The following is a 20,421-nucleotide window of genomic DNA, read 5'->3' on the forward strand; positions in this document are numbered from 1 at the left end:
TAAGTGAAATTACACCTGTCTACACAGATCACAAACTAGGGTAGTGAAGGACATTTGCCATTTAAAGCAGCAAGCTTTTCTAACTCGTGCAATTTCAAGTTTGCATTATTGACAGAACCAATTCTGTGCCAAACTTGCTATGACCAGCCAAACTGTCTAATCATTCCAACATATCTCAGTTGTAGTCAAGCGTTCAGACAAGAACTAAAGGGAGATTAGTTCCCTGGTAGTTTAATCAATGTAAATAAATAGTGAACTAGGAATGTGTTTCAGCTTTTCAAAAATGTGCTTAATAAAAATACATTCAGAAACGTTACCTTTTGAAAAGGGTGTATTGTATCTGGGATTCTTCACTTATTCAGAATCCAAGTTCTAAAGAAGACTCTTATGTGATTTAAATCAGCTAACATTTGATGCTTTCAACAAACTGGTACTTGTATTCAAATGAAAAATACTGGACAAAAAACATTTACGTGTATTTACTTCATTTTTTAAAACACCCATGATCTTATGCCCCAAAATAGTAACTGGAGGATTTTGGCTGCTCCAGCTGAAATTTCCAATAGCTTTTACTTTACATCATTGTTAGTTTAAATGCCTTTTCTCCTTCCTATGTGCCCTTACTAACTAAGGCACCTATCCAGCCACCAGTATCCATTTTCAATACTTATCTTCAAGCCAGCTGCTTGGGAATGATAGAATGCAATGAGCCCTGTAGTCTTATTCCTCAAGGCTGTCAGCCTTCTTCCCAAGGTCATGTCTACATCCAGATTTCCCAGAGCGGCACACAGCACTATCTACACGGCTATCAACCCCCTTACAGAAAATAAAATAAAACCTAATGACAGAGAACACGCTAATTAGCGAGCCAATTTATAGACATGTCCGAGAAGAACAAGAAACTCACCAAAGAGTTGGGAAGGATTAGCATTAGTGGCTTTTTCATAATTAGTAAGTCCTTCATAGATAACCTTTCCGACTGCAGCATATAGGCATTCCAGCTCTTCATATTTTGATGCTACACTTGAAGTACCTGAGACAGAGTTGACAACATAAAAACCAAATAAGTTTTATAATATTATAGTTATTAAAACGGTACAAGGGGCTCTCTCTGAACCTTCCGTACTTGCATGTAAAAAAACCCTGTATCTATTATACAACCACTGTGGCCTCTGTGTTGGGTATCACTTCCCCAGTATGCTCACTAAAATTTTCTTAGTAATAAGATGGTCTCGATTAATTTAGTAGTGCTATGACTAAGTAGTGCTTATCCTTGTCAAGTGTTCCATGTTACCTAAAGCCTCTCTTTACACCCAATTTCTCTTTCTTGTCTTAGTAAAACAGTGATGTTCAACTACTGAAAAACAGCATTTTTCAAAGCAGAAAAATGGTAATTGCAAAAGACATTAAATTTATAGCAGGCATTTCTTGAGTCAAAGTAATGACTGCCACAGGTTATTAAGTTTTTATGTCAAAGGATAATGATGTATTCCACATGATTACTTATTGCAACTTTTTTTTTTTTTTTTAACAGAGGTTGAAAGTGCAAGCTAAAATGGACCATAAAATACAGAACACATAAAACAGAAGATTAGCATATTAGAAATCTCTCCCTGCCCTCCCTCCCCCCAAACCACTTAAGTTATGCAGTGATAAAAGAAAAAGGAGGAGGAAAATACCACATACTTGGTTCTGTAGGGAATATACTCATTAAGCGAGAGAGTAGACTGTGGACAGCCCTCAAAACCTTGGTGTTTCCACATGTCATACAAGCTGCTACTCCTCGTTGCAGAGGTTTGAAGCTGCTAAGGATAGCTGGAGACTGCAGTACAGTTAATAGGAAACTTAGGACCTCTAGCCCAGTGCAAATGTTGGCAAAGTTGGCCTGATTGGGCTGTTCCTAGAAGGACACATATACGGGAAAAAACAACAAACAAAAGAGTATTAGACCTGTTAGCTCACATCAAACCTGCGTAAAATCTACAACAACATGATTCCAGGCTTCCATATTACAAGAGTTTCAATTCCATTTTCTTATACCAGCCATGTTTTCCAGATCTGCAAAACATGAGACACTGGAAGCCACTAACTGCATAGCTGAAATTTACCTATTTGCATAGTTTTAACATTACAGGAGAGGTGAAAGCAGCAAAGAAAGTGGCTAGCTAGACACTGCTTGGAACAATGGGCTGCACTATATTTGCCTGTGGAAATACCTTAAAGAAAAAGATATTGAAGAGCAGGTATAAAACAGCTTATTCTGATGGACCTTTAAAAGAAGCGCTTATGAGAAATGGGTGCTTCAAGCCCAGAAACAGGATGTTTGAAACTAAACCAACTGAATGAGTGGAAAATAAAAGATTTTGCTAGCCTTGTCTGTCTCCCATCCTAAAATATAACCACTGTTACAGTGAATTAGGCTGTATGACTTCACCTAACAGAAAGCAGAAGGATATTATTCATTATTTGGATTACTGTAGTGCCTAGGAGCCCTAATGCTAGATTACCATTTAAATGTTATATAAGCACTAGGGCCACCCACCTTCCTGTTTTTTTTTTTTGGCCTACTAGCTGCTGGATGCGGCGAGCTCTGCCTTTTCCAACTCTGTGATGCCTACAGGACCACGATAAGAAAGCAGAGGATTTGCAAGAGATGACAAACTGCTTCTCCAGAGCACTGGAGGGAGTTAGGACAGACTACAGTTCAACAACTGGAAGTCCCAGACAACCTGGTTCTCTCAATTGCTCATGCAAGTAAATTTGCCATCCTCACCATTACTCTGCTCTTATATTTATCTGGAAAAGGGTAACAATCTCCAGGACTGCACTCCTGAGCAAAGACTTGAATGCAGGTCGCCCCGCTGCCAGTGAGTACCCTAACTGCCAGGCGACAGGATATTCTGAGATGGGGGTCTCACCTTTCCTGATGAATCTTCGTATAAAATACTTGAGTAATCATTGGGCCAGAAACAGAGAATGATTCTATAGCCCAATGGTCAGAGGACTTACCTCATCTGGGAGGAGGACATACTTGGTTCCTAGGTCTACTTCACTGAATATTTAAGTATTTTGTAAAAAGTGGAACAGCTTCAACAACAGGAGAAATTAAGAGAGCCCCATCCCCAGAATACCCTGGAGGTTAGGCACTCACATGGGGAAGAGGGGAGGAACAGTGGTTCAAGGTTCCTGCTCCGGAACAGCAATTCAAATCTGGACCTCCCACATCCCAGGTGAGTGGCCTAACCACCAGGCTAAATGTTATAAGGGGACACCACCACTACCACCACCTATTTCTCTTGCTCCTCCTCCAGTTTTTGTGCTTAAAATCCCCCTTGTGAATATAGCCTGAAAAATTGAAACAAGACGCATCATTAATGTTAAACTTTGTTCAGAGATTTCTGAATGTTTTTTTATTTGTTTCAACAAACAATTCACTAAAATTGTCCCAAAATTGCATTTTTCAGTGAAAAAAGGTTACAGCTATAAAACTTGGCCCAGCTTTAGTCCTCAGTACAAGCCCCTGCATCTTCTATTCACAGAAATATTCAAGTGCAGTCTTGTTTTACCCAAGTCCTGTTATTTCTGCTCAGCCACCAATACCTTGTAAGGCCTGCACTCAGAGAAATATATTTGCATTGGAATTACTGAGACCAAGAACGGTGGGTGGGAGATAATTCTGACAAAAAGCTGAATATGTACAGTGTTTCATTTCTAGGACTGAAGAGAAAATGATGTGCTGAATTGCGGTTAAGTAATTGTGCATGTTCTATTCAGCATGGATAACATTTGCTCCTGAAGTGCTGAATGTTAATGGGAGTTCTCATTAGTTAAGTTGTACAGTATTTTTGAGAAGCATAAGTAGAGTTTTGAGTAATGAATAATGATGAAGCATCATCAACTACAGAGGTTGAAAGCCAAATGTACAAGGGTATATAAAAACAACAGCATTAACCACCTTTAAACAGAGGTAAACTAAACCAGCCCCAATGGTAGGAGGAGAAAATTATTAAGTGACTACCTTTTAAAAATAAGATTACAAAAGCAACTATCCTCACACTAGTAATGCACAGTTTCTAAACATTTGGAAAAAGGAATCATGGTAAAAGTACTCTTTAAAAATCTTAAATTCATTTACTATTGCAGCAAAGTAGGCTTTGCCACTGCTTTATTCCCCAGTGGAAAACTAAAAAGTGATCCAGACATATTTACCACAATAAGAAAGTTCATACTACTTATAGTAGTAGTATGGTACAAATAACCTAGTTTATAGTATTGTAATGGCATATTATATGGCATACTGTCGTCATGTAATGTATTAAAAATAGGGATATCAAATGACTAAAAAAATAATCAATTAATCACAAGATTTAAAAAACTGTCGCGATTAATTGCTGTTTTAATGGCACTGTTAAACAACAATACAATACCAATTTAAATTGACTATAAATATTTTGGCAGTTTTTCTACATTTTCAGATATATTGATTGTATTCTGTGTTGCAACTGAAAAATGTAAAGTGCTCACTTTATATTATTTTTATTACAAATATAATATATCTACTATATATTACAAAGAGATAAATAAATAGTATTTTTCAATTCATCTCATACAAGTACTGTAGTGCAATCTCTTTATCCTGAAAGTGCAACTTACAAATGCAGAATTTCTTTTAACATAACTGCGCTCAAAAACAAAATAATGTAGAACTTCAGAGCCTACAAGTCCACTCAGTCCTACTTCTTGTTGAGCCAATCGTTAAGACAAATGAGTTTGTTTACATTTACCTGCCCGCTTCTTATTTACGTCACCTGAAAGTGAGAACAGGCGTTCGAATGGCACTGTTGTAGCCAGCCCTGCAAGGAATTTACATGCCAGATATGCTAAACATTCATATGCCCCTTCATGCTTGGACTTGTAGGCTCTAAAGTTTTACATATTTTTTTTCATATAAAACTCAAAAACAAAACAAAAATACATTTAAGTGTTCTACATATTAATCAGAAATTTAAATTGGTATTCTATAATTGTTTAATAGTGTAATTAAAATTGCAATTTATCACAACTTTTTTTTTAATCCAGTTAATTTGTTTTACGTTAATAGCATGCATTAACTACGCCATAATTAAAAACTTCACTGTTAAGTATAGAACGCCAACCTTTCACTAAGACAAGGTAGGTGTTATCTTTTATTAGACCAACTTCTGTTGGTGAGAGAGACAAGCTTCTGCGCTACAAAGAGCTCTTCTTCAGGTCTGTACCACCACCAACTCCTTGCACCAGTCATTTCCCCATCACCTTTGTCCCAGTTTCCCTACTCGCCATCCCCAGACCCAATTCCTCAACACTCTGCATTCCAGTCAGACAGCCTCCTCCCTTCTCCTTCATCCTGTTTGGCACCAGCAAAGGAAGCACTGAGAACAATGAAGTAACTGCCTCCATGCTCTTAATTCTGGTGCCGGGTGTCTCAGCGGGTCCCAGCTGCCAAGAGGGGCAATTGTAGAGACAGTCCTGCCGCCCTAGGCTGGAGCATGTCCAGCACGGATAGAATCTTCAGCGACTTTAGTTGCCAAACTTTTATAAGTCTCTGCTGAGCATGTGCAAACAGATCCATAAGCTTATTTGTTTCCTTTATTTTGTTTCTATCGATTTTATATGTGGTATTTACATTACATGTTAGACCAAAAATCAGTTTTAATGACTCTACAAAGAAACTAAAATTATTTAACAACACTAGCATTGCTACAAATGCTTGACAGAAAGAATCTAACATTTATTAACGTGCACTTCCATTCTCAAAATGTTGACTTTTACCTAAATCCTCGTCAAGAAAAATGACCAGAATAATTACTCAAAAAACCTATAAATCAATTTCATTAGTTCTAGTAATGACAGTGATTAAACTAGTAATTAAATGGACAACATTTAATTTAAAATTCTCTACATCAATGTCGTGCTACTATCTTCAATATATAGTCTAAACCTAAGACCTGCATATTATAAATAAAATAGATCTCTTGGATACTGACTTATCAAGAAATAGGTAAATTGTTAAAGACCTTCAATATCTTATTAAGTCAGTACTCAATTATGTCCTGTGTTACTGAATCTTAAAGCTCTACAGGGCTGGAATGTAACTTACCACAGTCATTAGCAGTTTATCAAACCACTGCAGTTTGAGTTCTGATTTTGGCCACATATCTGGTCGTAAAGCTGTCTTCAAAAGGTTAACGCAGCGTCGAGACAGCAATTCTCCAGGAGATCCAGCAGTGTTTGAGTTGTCATTTACCTAGCAATTAATCAAAATTACTGCAGAATGACAACCATTTATAACCATGATCTTTATAACTCATTAATTTTTTATACATCCTATGTAAGCATATCATTGTCTAGTTTTGGAAAGGCTTAGCTAAAGTAACTATACCAACACAGTCACGATACTGTATTACACAAAAGGCTAGTTCTGTGTTTACATACAAACTGTTTTTAAGATGTTAATGGATTTACCTAGTCTCTGAAAAAATTCTCAAAGGAATGTCAGGTTGCAACAATATTTTAAAATGTATTATGCGAAGAATACAGCTGAGCAAACAATTCACAGGAACTATTTTGACTAATTTAATTGTTCATGCTCACAATTTGTCAATGAGCAGTTTAAAGTTCTTTAGTTTATTCACATTTAAAATTATTCTGTGGGTAAAATTTTCAAAAGCATCTCAGTGGCTTAGGAGTCTAAGCCTCATTTTCCAATGTTACTTAGGCACTTAAGAGACTACATCTCAGTGCAAGTCAGTAGGACATAGTTTTCTCACCCACTGATCATGTGATTTCAGCATGTAGAAACCTAAGTAATAACTGCTCTAGTTTTGTTCCAAAATATATTTTTATATCTCAGAAACAAGTCAACGTCTTAAAGTTCTTTACATCTAAATGTCTCATCAGTTATCCAGACATCTCAGAGTATAACTACAAAGATATGGAACATGAATACTTTTAATAAAAATTTACATAAAAATCAGCACAACCCTATGTTTTTCATATGAACTTTTCATACCAATTTCCAAACTTTTCAGAAGATGACAGCCATCATTGAAGTTTATACATTTATCCCAGAGTGTATAATAAAAGGTTATTTGCATTTTTGAACACTAATGAAGCATTGGTACATGCATTTCAGAATCACACAGTACCTGGCAAGCAATTCTAATGAGGAAGTTGACCACAGTATCTGTATGCTGCTTGTCGATTGGCTTGGAAAGAAGTGCATCAGCTCCTGGCAACGACTGAGTACGTCCAAATACCTGTGCACACAATTTTTGTTCAATAAAAGAGGGGTAATGGTATATAATAAATTGTGCTTAAATAATAATATAAAGCACAACTATGAATTAATCGTAGTTTAACAGTGAGCAGGCTACAAAATTATGAAGCAAAATGAACATAAAGGTTACTGAATCTTAAAATTGTTGGTTATAAGAACAAAAGGAAACTGAATCTCTCTTACTGCACTTATTGCCCCAGTAGCTGTCCTGAATCGTTTCACCTCTTGACCAGAATCAACAGACAATCCTCTTTTAACAGAAGATGAGGCAGAACTTGCTCCTTCTCCACTTGCACTTGGATCCATATCTGAATCTGGCTGAAATATCAGCGATACACACATTTAAAAAAAAAATCACCACAACATTTTGAGGTTCATCAAGACTGTTACTATTCCTACCTGTTGATCTTTAATTCTCTGCAATTCCCATTTGATGACTACTTCAGCAAGGTCCACAGCCAGTTTTCTTTGTTCAATAGTAACACTAGGAGTGAAACCCAACCTCTGCATGGCACTAACCATATGCTGCACCAAATGGTGTCTTACAGGGTAATAAACCTGTAGAAATGGATTCATAAATATGTTACATGTAAACTAATTATATTCTACATATTCCCTACTACACAGAAAACAGGATGGTAAATTAATTGCACTTCAGCCCAGAGTTGGTTATATCTGTACCACGCTCATCCCTCTAGAATTAAGACAAGAAGCTGGTTCTTTGGTAAAACAGACATTTCTGACCAGATTTTCCCTGACTCACAGGTAAACCAGACTAAGGCTATGGCTACACTAGAGAGAGTGTACAGCAGTACAGCTGCGCCAATGCAGCTGCACCGCTGCAAGCTCTCTAATGTAGCTGCTCTAAGCCAACAGGAGAGAATTCTCCCGTCAGCTTAACTACTACTCTCTCGCAAGCAGCGGTAGCTACGTCAGTGGAGAAGCTCCCCTGCCAACATAGCGCTGTCCACACCAGTGCTTATGTCAATGTAACTTATGTCACTCAGGGGTGTAATTTATTCACCCCCCCGACTGACATAAGTTATGCCGACATAAGCTGCAATACAGACATAGCCTAAGAATCATACCTATCTAGTGTTTCATTTTGGAAACAAACAACTCCAAACTTCATTTTCAGTGTTGCTTTCAAATGTTTTACTAGCACTTCAGTTGGCTCCCTATTTACGTTATTTCATACCGTGTGCAAGCTAATTATAAAAGTGCTTATGGACCAAGACCAAGCTGACCCTTTGCTTAAGTTAAATTGGTATTTCAGGCATTTGTGCGCTTTTGGGAACATGACTCTTTAAATGACCATATATGGGTGGAGGAGGCTTTAACAAACAAAAAAATACAGAGGGCATGTGAGTAGAAAAGGGAAAGATGAAACAATGTAAAAGCAAAAGTTCAAAGAGACAGAGGCATTTCAGAATTGGCCAGATATATTGGTATATTAACAGCACACATTTTCAGTTTTAAATGTTTGTAGTACGCACATGTGCGTAGAGAACTCTCTCCTTTAAATATTTGTTCTCTGCTGTATAATTTGAATCTCACTAATTTTTATTTAATCTGTATTATATCTCCTAGGCATCTAGGATAATTTGTCCAATTGTTCGGCTGGTCACTGTATACATACCTTGAAATGCTGTACTATTAAATGCAAAATATGGACCAGTTGTGGAACTGTATGGCCCTCTTCTACAATGATTTTTCGTGTCCAATGAGTCAGCATCTGATGTCCATCCTCCATTCGAGCAGGCACAGCTGGAGTTAGAATAGCCATTGCCTGCCTGACAATTGCTCGAGCCTCCATTGCGTGAGCTTTTAGAAGACTGTGAAAAACCTAAAAAAGGAGTGATCCTCTTAAACGTGATACAAACCTCTTCTTCTAAAGAATAATACAGCTCTTTAAGACCTTTTTCCTTGAATAAATGGTAGTTTCACTCCCTTGTCCTACCTGCTATCCTGTTTTTCCCCAGTGTCTGATGCTAAGTTTTCTTATATTCTCTCCCCCACGAATCCCTTGACCTCTTTCTCAAACACCTTTCTTTCAAATGATACTGCTAATGCCCTGATTTTAAGAGACCTCTGAATATTACCTGCTTCTTCACTGCCTCATCTCCCTTATTCCCCCATCTCTAAGCTCTTTGAAAGTGTCATCTACGCCCACGATCTTGAAGTGCCTTCATCTCTCTCCTTTACACCTGTCAGTTACCTTTTACCTTCTCCATATTCTAAAACTTCCCTAAAGTTAGCAATGATCTTCTCCACATTAAGTCCAATTCTCATTTTTCATGATCTTTTTGCTGCCATCATTACCAGGAACAAGCCCCTCTTCCTGCTGAGCTTCCCAGGTGACTCTCCTCTCTCACCTACTGCCTTCACTAGTTCCCTTCTTGTAGATACTCCACAAGGTGCTGGTCTTTGGCCTGCTCCTTCTATACTTGCTCCCTGTGTGATTTTATCTGCTCTTGCGGTTTTAGTTATCACATGTATAATGATTATTCAAAACTACATCTCCTTCCTCCATGACAGGCCCTCCATTACAGAACAAAATAATGGATTAAAAGAAAGCGTACACCAGAAACAGTACTTATCAGCATCCTTTTAGCATATTAGTGCAAATTTGTAAACAATACCTGCAACACTATCTTCTTATGTATGGCAAATTTTGCAATGATGTGTGCTAAAAGCAAATGTCCACTGTACTTGCACGCTGGGTCCACACATGCCTTAGACAAGAGACAGGGCCAGGCAAAGGTCATCAGGCGTCGTAGTTTGCTGTTCCGGTTCTTGTTATTGTCATGAATGTGATGTGGGGCATGTTCCACAAGAAGTGTTGCAAATTGCAAGAGATAAATTCTGAGTGAATCCAGCATGTCTGCCTGCTTTTCTGGGTCAAGTACCTATACCCAAGAGTGGAGGGGTAGCAAGATGAGAAGGGAGAAGAGAGAGAGAGAAAAAAAAAAAAAGAAATATCTTTGTAAGCTCTACACACACATTACCAACTACAAGAACAAATATAGTTCACTAAGTCTATAAAAAAAAAAAAAAAAACAACACATACTTTTACAGGTTGGTATCTACAGCAACAGATGAGATGACTTTTAGAACAATGTAATTTTATCACCAGCTATCAGCACTCTCCAAAGGAATGGGCTACTGTCCATTTCTCCTCTATTGCCCAAATGATCTTTGATTACACTGTATGCATCTACATTTAGGGCCAGGTTTTCAAAAGTCTTCAGCACACACAACGGACGCCAGATTTTCATAAGAGATCAGCTCCCACTTTGGCAACTAAATGAAGTGAGCACATTTTTATAAAAAGGGGAGCTGAGCACTTCTGAAGATCTGGCCTTTAAAATATCTTCAACAGTGACTATCTTATCTTTGCTGACTGGTATAATAATGAGGCACAAGTCATTTCTAGGAGTCTGTAAAGACTCTTCTTACCAAGAGATAGGTGATACAGGGGGTTGCCACAGCAAGCCTTCATTTGTAAAAAAAATATGTTGAAATCCTAGTCAAGTCACAAGTAACTTGAGTATTTGTAATCTCATTCTAGTTCCTGGTGGATATTTCTCCACAATTCAAAATTATTATATGAGTCAGTATAATTGATCACTTATATTTAGAGAAGGCCCTGGCCAGAAGTAGCAAGAATAATTCAGATCAGGATTAAAATGTCAATCAACTCAGGTACATTTATTTTATTTTTCGCTTTTCAATTCTTTAAAGCTAGCAGGGATTGATACCTTTGTTATAAAAACACTGGTGATACTTTCTGGATTATCTCCTTCTGGGTTGGGTGGTCCCAGAAGTTGTTCTCCTTCTCCCTTTTCAAAACTATATAAGAATGCAGGATTCAAGATATGCTGCAGAACCTACAAACCAGAAATGGAAGAAGTTAATACTATGCTATTAAGTTCTCTAAATAAAACAATTACTTAAAAAAGCTATATGGATTATTCCCGATTACTGACAAAACCAATGCACTGCAGCTTCAGAACCTCTTGACGTTCTCTCTTTCAAACTTAGAGAGATTGCATGTAAAAAAGCCTGAACAGACAGATAATTGCGGGGGGGGGGGGGGGTGGAGGAGGAGGAGGAGAGAAAAAACACACACAACACAAAAATTGGTTTCCTAGAAAGGGCAGATTAAGGGTTTGTCTACACAGCCTGCGTCTGGACTTTGGGTATGGACTACAGAATGTACTGGCATGCTGTGCTGTATCTACCTTTTAGTTCACGCCAGCTGTGTACCACACATGGGAGTTAGAGCACAGCACGCTAGTGCACTCTGCAATTTACACCCCATAGTCCAAATTGCAGGGCCACGTAGGCATAACCTAAGAAATGCTCAACTTTGAAAGTCAGAGGAATTGCTGACTCCATGTATTGTTGGTCTTCCACGTATATGGTATTTCACATAATTGGCTCTGCCAATTACTGAACTCTTTTTGACATTTAAGCAAGCAAGGTTTGTTGCCCTAGTTCCCAAGATGAGAATTAAACCTAAATATCAGCCTATTTTGATTTAATTGCTTTACTTACCTTGGCTTTCAGCTCATCTCCAAAGTTTGGGTCATTGAAGTCTACAAACCGGAAGAACAGAGCCCGTTTTTGGGAAATACTATAGTTTTTAGGGATTTCTTCTTCCATGTACTCCTTTAAGAAAGTCATATTGCACAGAAAACGGCCTGTAAAAGCTCGAAGCAGCTGGAAGAGCAACTCTATATCACCATAATTCCTTCTGGAAAAGGAAACAATTAAAAACTCTTGTGAGAAACTAGTATCAGACTATTTTGTTTGATGACTTGGGGGAGGAGTCATCACTGCTTTTAAACATGCACAGTTAAAAAAATCCCAGGAGTCGTTGAAAGTAGCCTTGGTTTTGGTTCTAACGGCAGCACTAAGGAGCAACTTTCAGCCTTTTCTTCCACACAGCAGTTTTATTTTTAAAGTACAGAAAAAATATACACAAATGGAAAAAAATTGATTTGATCAATAAATAGTTCTACATACTTGCAGTAATTCAATAAGCAGTATGCCAGTAGTTTAGGTTCTTTCCAGTTTGTTGCAGCCATATTCTCCTTACGATGTCTTTCTTGAAAAGCTTCGCTTACCCACACACGTCTTAACTGACTCACTAAGGAATGTTGATTTGCCAACCAACATTCATCATTCTTAACTATAATACTTATGATCTGCCAAAAACAAACAAGACAAATACATCTATTAGACCTATATCTAATAATAGCAATCAGAGAGACAAGGTGGGTTAGTTAATATATTTTATTAGACCAACTTCTGTTGGTGAAAGACACTCTTTCGAACTTACGCAGAGCACTTCTTCTAGTCTGGGAAACAAGGTGTTAACGGGCCACTTCACCTTGAATGGTCCCTTATAACAGTGGTTGTCAAATTTATTTGATCGTGCCCCCCACCCCCACCTTCTTTTTGTCTGTAGCCCTTTACACTCCCTTCCCCTCAAGTACATAAACTACCGCCCAGCTCTGAAGGCAGCATGGAGAGCAGCAGCTGCTGGCCAGGCGCCCAGCTCTGAAGACAGACCAACTTCTCATGCTCCCCCCCCCACCCCAGATACATTCTGTGCCCCCAGCCCCCCAGTTTGAGAACCTCTGCCTTAGCTTAGCATAAGTAGTTAGCACATATGCTATTTGTTTGACCTTGTTTTTAACTGACACTCTTCGTACCTTTCCCAGACCAGAGGAAGAGCTCTGTGTAACTTGAAAGCTTATCTGTCTCACCAACAGAAGATGGTCCAGTAAAAGATATTACCTCACTCACCTTGTCTCTCGAATACAAGGTGGAACAGACTGTTTAGCACAAGTGGTTCACATATATTTCAAGGGACCACTCAAGGTGAAGTGGCCCATTACCACCTCTCCAATCACCGGGGGTGGGGTGGGGAAAAGGGGGTGGGGTAGGGGAAAACTGTGGGGAGGTTTAGTGCGTTATAGATTGTTGTAATAAGCCATAAATCCAGTGCCTCTATTAAGTCCATGATTTTTAGTGTTTAGCAAAAGTTATGCATTTAAGCTCCCAAGCTTGAAGGTGCCTTGGAGCTTAAATTTATAACTTTGCTAGACACTAAAAATATGAAATACGTGTTAACTACTTATGCTAAACAATCTGCTCCACTTTGCATTTAGCTGTGACACTGAGTATGCTTCCCAGACCTGAAGAAGAGCTCTGTGTAAGCTCCAAAGCTTGTCTCTCTCATCAACAAAAGTTAGTCCAATAAAAGATATTACCTCACCCATATTGTCTCTCTAATATCCTGGGACTAACACAGCTACAGCAACACTCCATAATAGCAATCTTGATATACAGGGACACATTTCAGATTGATTTAGGGCTAAATATGGTTCTACAAAAATTGTCCATAGAAACACTGCCATTAATTCATTTTCTTTTTAACTCCAATGACAGATAAATTTTTTAAAAAACATTCCTATTCAGCATTGGCAGCGTTATGCTAGTAAATGAGAAACAGAAGAGTCAAACTGACTGTCTATTTGCTTTAAGACACGTAAAATGCAACAAGTAAACTGGCAGGTGAAAGAGAAATTCGATTTTTTAAAACTTTTTTTTTTTTTTTTTTAAACACAAAACCAATATGTATGTGACATTACTCAATGTATCTATAGCGAGTGTCCCTCTAAACAGATATGAACTATCCATGACAACGTTTGAAAAAACAGCAAATAAATACCTTGATAGCCTGAAACTGAAGATCAAGACGCATTGTGCTGGTGCTTGGTGATCCAGGCCTAACAGCAGCTTGGGTGCCACCAGGTAACAGTAAAGTGATAAATCGATTTGGATTAGCTGCCAGGACATCTCGTAAAGGCTTTGCATCTTTGTGTTTTAAAAAACTCTGGAGAAGGGCAACCAACCATTATAGGAATAAATTTTAAAGAAAACATACCGAAGGTTGTATCATCATACAGTTGTATACCCACGTTTATAGTTTACCTATACCACTCAGCCTTAATGCTTTTTAATTTTGTGCCTGAATTTAATACTTATAAAAAGGTGCCAAATCATCTGTCCTCAGGACTGAAGTCTGGTATTTTGTCTGACACAGCAGATACTATACAGTAAGAATAATGGTAAAAAGGTACATGAATAACTTCCAATTTATCAAAATTGGACTATTGTTCGCAGAGATTACCATGAACATTCTGCTCCACTGTGGATCGTTTAAAGTCGCTTCCATCATGAACAGCTCAACAGTCTGGGATGGATGACGTGTCAGAAACTTTATCAGTGGTTCTCTGAATGGACTGCCCGCCTGAAACATTCATAATGTTTTAATTAAATTATTTCCCTTTATTCAATGAATCCATTCCTCTCATATTATCTGGCAAAGAATAGGGCACTGAACTTAGCATGTTTACTGGTGTAAAATGGATTTGTTAGCAACTACAACCGCCCCAAGGTCTTAAAACAATCAAGTGTTATCAGTCTTAAAAGAGGAGATAATTTGTTACAAATCAATTTTTATACCAAATAATCCTACGCAGGTGGCTGGAACAATTAAAGAAAACCACTTAAAATGGGAGTATTATAAAAGCAATAAAAGATGCAATTAGCAAAATTAAACTCCACTTTTACCTCTATCAACATAGCCCGTTCTGTTTTCATCACAACTTCCAGCAAAGGTTTAACCAGAGTCTGAGGAGCAGCTGGGATCAGATGAAATAGGTTTATGATTGCTGAACAAATCTTCATTTCCTACAGATAAAAATAAACATTATCAAAATAAACTAACACTTCCTAACTAAACATACAAACATATTACCACAGATCTTACCGTGACTACATTTCTCTATCTATATATTAGCACAGCTGGCAAACAAAAGCAAGGAGTTAACATATAAGCAGCAACTACTTACCCCAGTACATGGAAGGAATCTGTCCTGGGGAAATATATTTTTTCCCATTTTGGTATCATGTTTTTGTAGGCATATTTTATTTATTTACTTTGTCTCTTTAGTGATATTTTAATATTAAAGCTAAACTGCGTGTAATGAGAATGGTGATGAGGGGAGTTATGAGGACTCATTGCGGCAATATACTGAGTGGTTCACACTTCAAAAACCCAAACTAGCAGCTCAAAACAACTTCTCACACGCATTCTACAACAGCAGAATAGGAATGAAAGAAAAGAACCCTCCCATCACTGTTCAATGCATGTTGCATATGGCTGGCTATTTTTAAAAACAGCTTTGCTCTCCCATCAAATATTTATTCTTCTAAATGTCTGAGCAAATTTCAGGATTTCTTTTTAAAATTGTGTAGTTTAAATTTGTTTCATATTTTCCTAGGGCATTGAACTGTATTTTCTATTCAGAGTGGGAGTATTACTTAATGAATAGTATTCAAGGAACCACATGAAGAGGGGGGGAAAAAATCCATTTCTAACAGACACTATGCACCATGTTTGTAGTGGGATATTATTGGTGTTTTTTAAACTGAAATTAAATACAAAGCATTAAGGCCCCAATCCTGTGATCTGATCTGCACAAGGAGGTCCTTGAGGCTGCCCAGACAGAGCACACTGCCAGACTGGGGCTTAAATTTATAAAATCATTGAAATATTAGATCCCTTGGAAAGCACTTAAAAGTTCTGCTCCAAACTTCCTAGTACAAAACATGCTGAACATCCTTCACAGCACTGTTACTAAAACAACTCTGCCACAGACAAACATAGGACAAGTCACAGCACTGCACTCAAAGGCACAATGCACTCTGCCCATTACATAACAATACAGCTAACATATCACAGCAAAAACCAAAACACAACAACAAAGAACCTCCTGGGGCCTCCACTGAATTTCTCACCTCTACCCCTTCCACGGCAGGCTGAACCAAAACAAAAATTACAGCATGAAAAAAAAAAAAAAAAAGAAAAAGAAAAAGAAACACAAAAATGTAAAAAAAGTATATGCTATTCTTCAGATTGCAGTCAGAAACTGACTTTAATAGGGTTATGTTCTCACCTCAAACTGACAGAATGGAGACAACGAACATCTCCCGCACTCTGAAATGCTCTCCTGAGGATGGGGAGGAAAAGCATCTTTTTTTTTCTATTTGTACATCGTTTACATATAATTTCCCATATATTTGTGCACAATAAAAATATTAGGGATGAACAAGACAGTGGAAACAATATTCAGATATCTTCAGAGACAAGTATTGCCCACGGAGACAACAAAAACCTTCAATGCTTAAAATATCAAACAAACAAGTCCTTTTAAACGGACTTCAGCCCTCCCCCAAAACAAAAATTCAAATTTTCACTTAAGCAGCATTGTTGATGAAGGGGGAAAAATTTGTTGCAACCTGCTTGATCAGAAAAGTTACTTTATATATTTCATATGCAGTAAGGAAAGACTAGTTTTTTTAATGAAGCTTTTAAACCTCAGATCCATTAATTAAAAATTCATTTCCACTTGGAATGCAATTTTTTACAGCAAGTCACACATAATCAGGGCTATATTAGGCTACAAAAGGGCTGTTTTAAGTGGCAAGGATGAATGATCAAAAAAGCTGAATAATTCTGGCTCCCTTACTTTATACCTGAAGTTTACCTTGACAGACCTTACATCATTATAAATCAGTTTTTAACTGAGATTTTCAGCCTTTTTAGTTTACAAGTGTCATTTGTTTTCCTTGAAAAATGCAGGCCTTGTGGAATTTTGCAGTAAAATACTTTACTAGGAGGCAAAATGATTAATGTCTTGTCAGCTAATCAGAGTGTTCAGAATTCTGAGAACTGCATGACAACCTGGGTATCAAAACAAGCATGCTCAAAAAGAGCATGGAGTCCTATTCACCACCTCATCCCAATTTATAGATGGAGAGAGAAGGATAAAAATTGCTGAAGGTCTTTTTTTTTTTTTTTTTTTTATTAAAGGTATAGTTCCTCATACCACCCTTGTATCCTCTCACCTAGCAAGCAGATGTGCTTCTTTTTCTCAGCCTGTAAATCTCCACTGAAGTTATGATCTCCTCCTGAAGCTAGCATTCACAATCAATCAGTTTGTATAATACACGGCACTTCACACTCAGAAATTTGCTTTTAATGTGAACCAGTGAAATTTTGGAGTCCACAAACCCCAAGAAGAAACAAGTATTAATGCCAACTACAATTAATCCCCTTGACTACTTAACCTCGCCCCCGTTTCTCTCTCTCTTAGGAGATGAAGTTACAAAGACATCTCATATATGGATGCATGAATAACATCTGCTGTCTAAACTGTGTGAAGATCAGTGTCAAAGTTCATTTGCTTCAATTTACTAATATTTCTAGTATTAAGGAGTCTTTTGAGATGAACATCTAATAAAAGAGTAAAATTTAAGACTGAATTATCTTTTTTTAAATCAATCAAATCTTTTTTAATTTAAGTGTCAGAAAAACACTATTTGAAAATGTTGAACATGTGTCAAACATTCACAACTTTGTTTGAAATAGCTTTTTCTCCACCACAAATTTTTTTGTTGGGGGGGGGGGGAGGTATTTAAAACACAAAAAATACATAGACAAAAGATTGTGACAGAAAACATTAAAAGCAAAAGAATTCACAGCTGAGTGAAATAGGTCTAATATGTAGGGAGAACGAGACAAAACTGTTACAGTGGTGCCCCACTGTGGACTGAAAGACTACTATGAAAGACTCAATTATATCTATAATCATTGGGAGTGGGAAAAAATGGATCCAAAAAGAAGTCTATAGAAAGCCATAGCAGTGCACTGGAATTAATAAATATTAGTATTTTGGCAAACATGCATGCACAGTAGCCTAGTTTTAAGTCTTAATGCAAAGAAGAAATTAACCCAATCTGATTACAAAATATCTAACGTCACTTCAGAAGTGATGACCAATTTAGATTTGAAGTTAGCTTTTTGATGGGACGGGAAAACGTAGTTAACAAAATCATTTCAATCTACTGATTTCTTGAAACAAAAACAGACAGCCCAATTTAGTTCTAATCTGAAACAAAACAAAAAACAAAACAGATTCCTTCCTAGTTTGGAAGTTTTGAGACAGTGATAAATCTTTACCCCTAGTAGAAATTACTGGTATAGTTCCTAATAGAACTGCAAACACAATACGAACTATAGCACTGAATGTGATCATTATTTCTACAAGTATAATATTATAGAACACACTTTGCCTTTAAACGATGCAATTTCCAGTTTGCAAGGAAACTTAATTCCCACATTTCAACAAACTATCACTTCCCACAATAAACCAACAAACTGACCTTAATTATTAAGGAAAATTTTAAAATGTAGCTTTCAAAAATCATATTTAAGATGGAAGGGGGAATGTTATATGTAGTATAAATTTGCTGACAAAACATGACATGAACATCCAGCACATTAACTAAAAACTAAACTATAAAACCAAGCTGAATTATTTTAAAAAATGGACTATTGAGAAATTATGGCACTGATCATGTAATCTGGCCCATATAGGCAGATCCCGCTGAAGTCATTCTGCCTATACAGACCTCAATGCAGGATTAGGGACTAGGAAACTGCGCGCACTGGATGAAATTCACCCCACTACACAGGATCCCACCAAAGATCCTCCACACCATTTCAACTTCAGAGCAAAAGTGCTGAGACACTTGTACAGGCACTATCTTTGCCAGGTGAATTTCAGTCACTGTAAATACAAATTTGAAATGCGACGCAAAAGCTTTCCGTATTAAGATTTGTAACAAATATTTCAAAAAAGTAATTTTACGCAGCCTTGTAAAAAAAACACCACAGTGGATACCCAGTTATGGTAACGTTTATGGTTGTATGATTTCTGTATTTTATAAAAGTTTATACTGTTTACTTCTGCTTCTCCCTCCCCCATAAAAGGAACCATTAACTTACATTTCCATCACTCCTCTGTCCTCCTTTGTGTGTAATTACTACCACTTCCATCCATTTACGCAGGTGTTGCTGTGGGGAAATCCAACATCTTGATTATCACTACGAAAGGTTTTTTTTGTTTGTTTGTTCCCCGCCTCCTGCTGGTATAGCTCACCTTAACTGATCACTCTCCTTATAGTGTGTATAACACCCATTGTTTCATGTTCTCTGTGTGTATATATATCTTCCTACTGTATTTTCCACTGCATGCATCCGATGAAGTGGATTTTAGCCCACGAAAGCTTATGCTCAGATAAATTGGTTAGTCTCTAAGGTGCCACAAGTCCTCCTGTTCTTTTTGCGGATACAGACTAACACGGCTGCTACTCTGAAACATCAGTAGGATTACTCTAATTTTACAGTTCCAGTTATGAAAGCCACATCAAGATTTTATACGAGATAAAGTGGACGTACAGCCTGATTTTTGAGGGAAGCAAACAAAACAGCTGCAAGTAGTTAGTTCAGCTCCCTTGATTGGAGACGTTCACTTGCTGTTTGCGACCCACTGGTTTGCAACCTACCGGTCTTGGAAGACATTCACCTGCTTCTAAACTGCCCAGGTACCTATAGAGGCCAAGAGAGCTTTTAAACCTGTGCTTGATTGGAAGGTTGCAAGCTTTTCTTTTAACCTTACCACAATTATCCATACCTTTGTCACTTCTAGATTGGAGTACTAATACATCCTACAAGGGGCTACATCTGAAGTCCATTAGGGAACTTTAGCTAGTGAAAAATGCAGCAGGTCTCCTTTCTTAGAGGTTCTTTCCACAGGGAGTGGATTACACAGGCACAGCAAAGTCTAATGGCTGCCAATTCATTCCTTATCTGGTATCCCAGCAGCTGAGGTCACCTGAGGGTGTTAAAAGCCCTCAACTCTGGAACTACTGTCACCACTTCATCCAACAGAGCCCCAGTCGACTGACCGTTAAGGCCTTCTGCAAGGTACGTTTTCCCCAATTTTCAAAAAAGGGATGAATATGAAAGTGTGTATGTTGGTTGAAGGGGAAGATATTTATTAAGTCTGATAGGCAAAGGGGAATGGATGTTCATATTTGGTCAAATGTACAAATCATATAAATCAATGACCAAGTATGATCACTCATCTCCTGAGTATTAGAGCCCCTGGCAAAAG

The 20,421-nt window shown here is 37.6% G+C and overlaps 1 protein-coding gene across 13 annotated transcripts in view; it reads right to left on the minus strand.

The window, feature by feature from the left end:
* The window catches only part of LOC102937591 (transformation/transcription domain associated protein), a 157,087-nt gene that overhangs the window by 85,967 nt on the left and 50,699 nt on the right, over nt 1-20,421 (minus strand). For 9 of the 13 annotated variants that reach the window (XM_037911505.2, XM_037911502.2, XM_043523254.1 and 6 more), the window contains 17 exons: nt 19,251-19,319; nt 16,357-16,410; nt 16,199-16,219; nt 14,969-15,088; nt 14,526-14,645; nt 14,064-14,228; nt 12,350-12,531; nt 11,879-12,077; nt 11,080-11,208; nt 9,961-10,227; nt 8,958-9,164; nt 7,718-7,876; nt 7,502-7,636; nt 7,188-7,298; nt 6,140-6,286; nt 1,687-1,900; nt 908-1,033 (listed from right to left, as the gene is read on the minus strand). In XM_037911505.2, the coding sequence (XP_037767433.1) occupies nt 908-1,033; nt 1,687-1,900; nt 6,140-6,286; nt 7,188-7,298; nt 7,502-7,636; nt 7,718-7,876; nt 8,958-9,164; nt 9,961-10,227; nt 11,080-11,208; nt 11,879-12,077; nt 12,350-12,531; nt 14,064-14,228; nt 14,526-14,645; nt 14,969-15,088; nt 16,199-16,219; nt 16,357-16,410; nt 19,251-19,319 (2,425 nt within the window). The remainder of the gene's footprint in view (nt 1-907; nt 1,034-1,686; nt 1,901-6,139; nt 6,287-7,187; nt 7,299-7,501; nt 7,637-7,717; nt 7,877-8,957; nt 9,165-9,960; nt 10,228-11,079; nt 11,209-11,878; nt 12,078-12,349; nt 12,532-14,063; nt 14,229-14,525; nt 14,646-14,968; nt 15,089-16,198; nt 16,220-16,356; nt 16,411-19,250; nt 19,320-20,421) is intronic. The other 4 variants (XM_043523258.1, XM_043523260.1, XM_043523259.1 and 1 more) reach the window with 2 other exon arrangements.

Source organism: Chelonia mydas, chromosome 10 (assembly GCF_015237465.2).
Source record: "Chelonia mydas isolate rCheMyd1 chromosome 10, rCheMyd1.pri.v2, whole genome shotgun sequence".
NCBI lineage: Eukaryota > Metazoa > Chordata > Testudines > Cheloniidae > Chelonia > Chelonia mydas.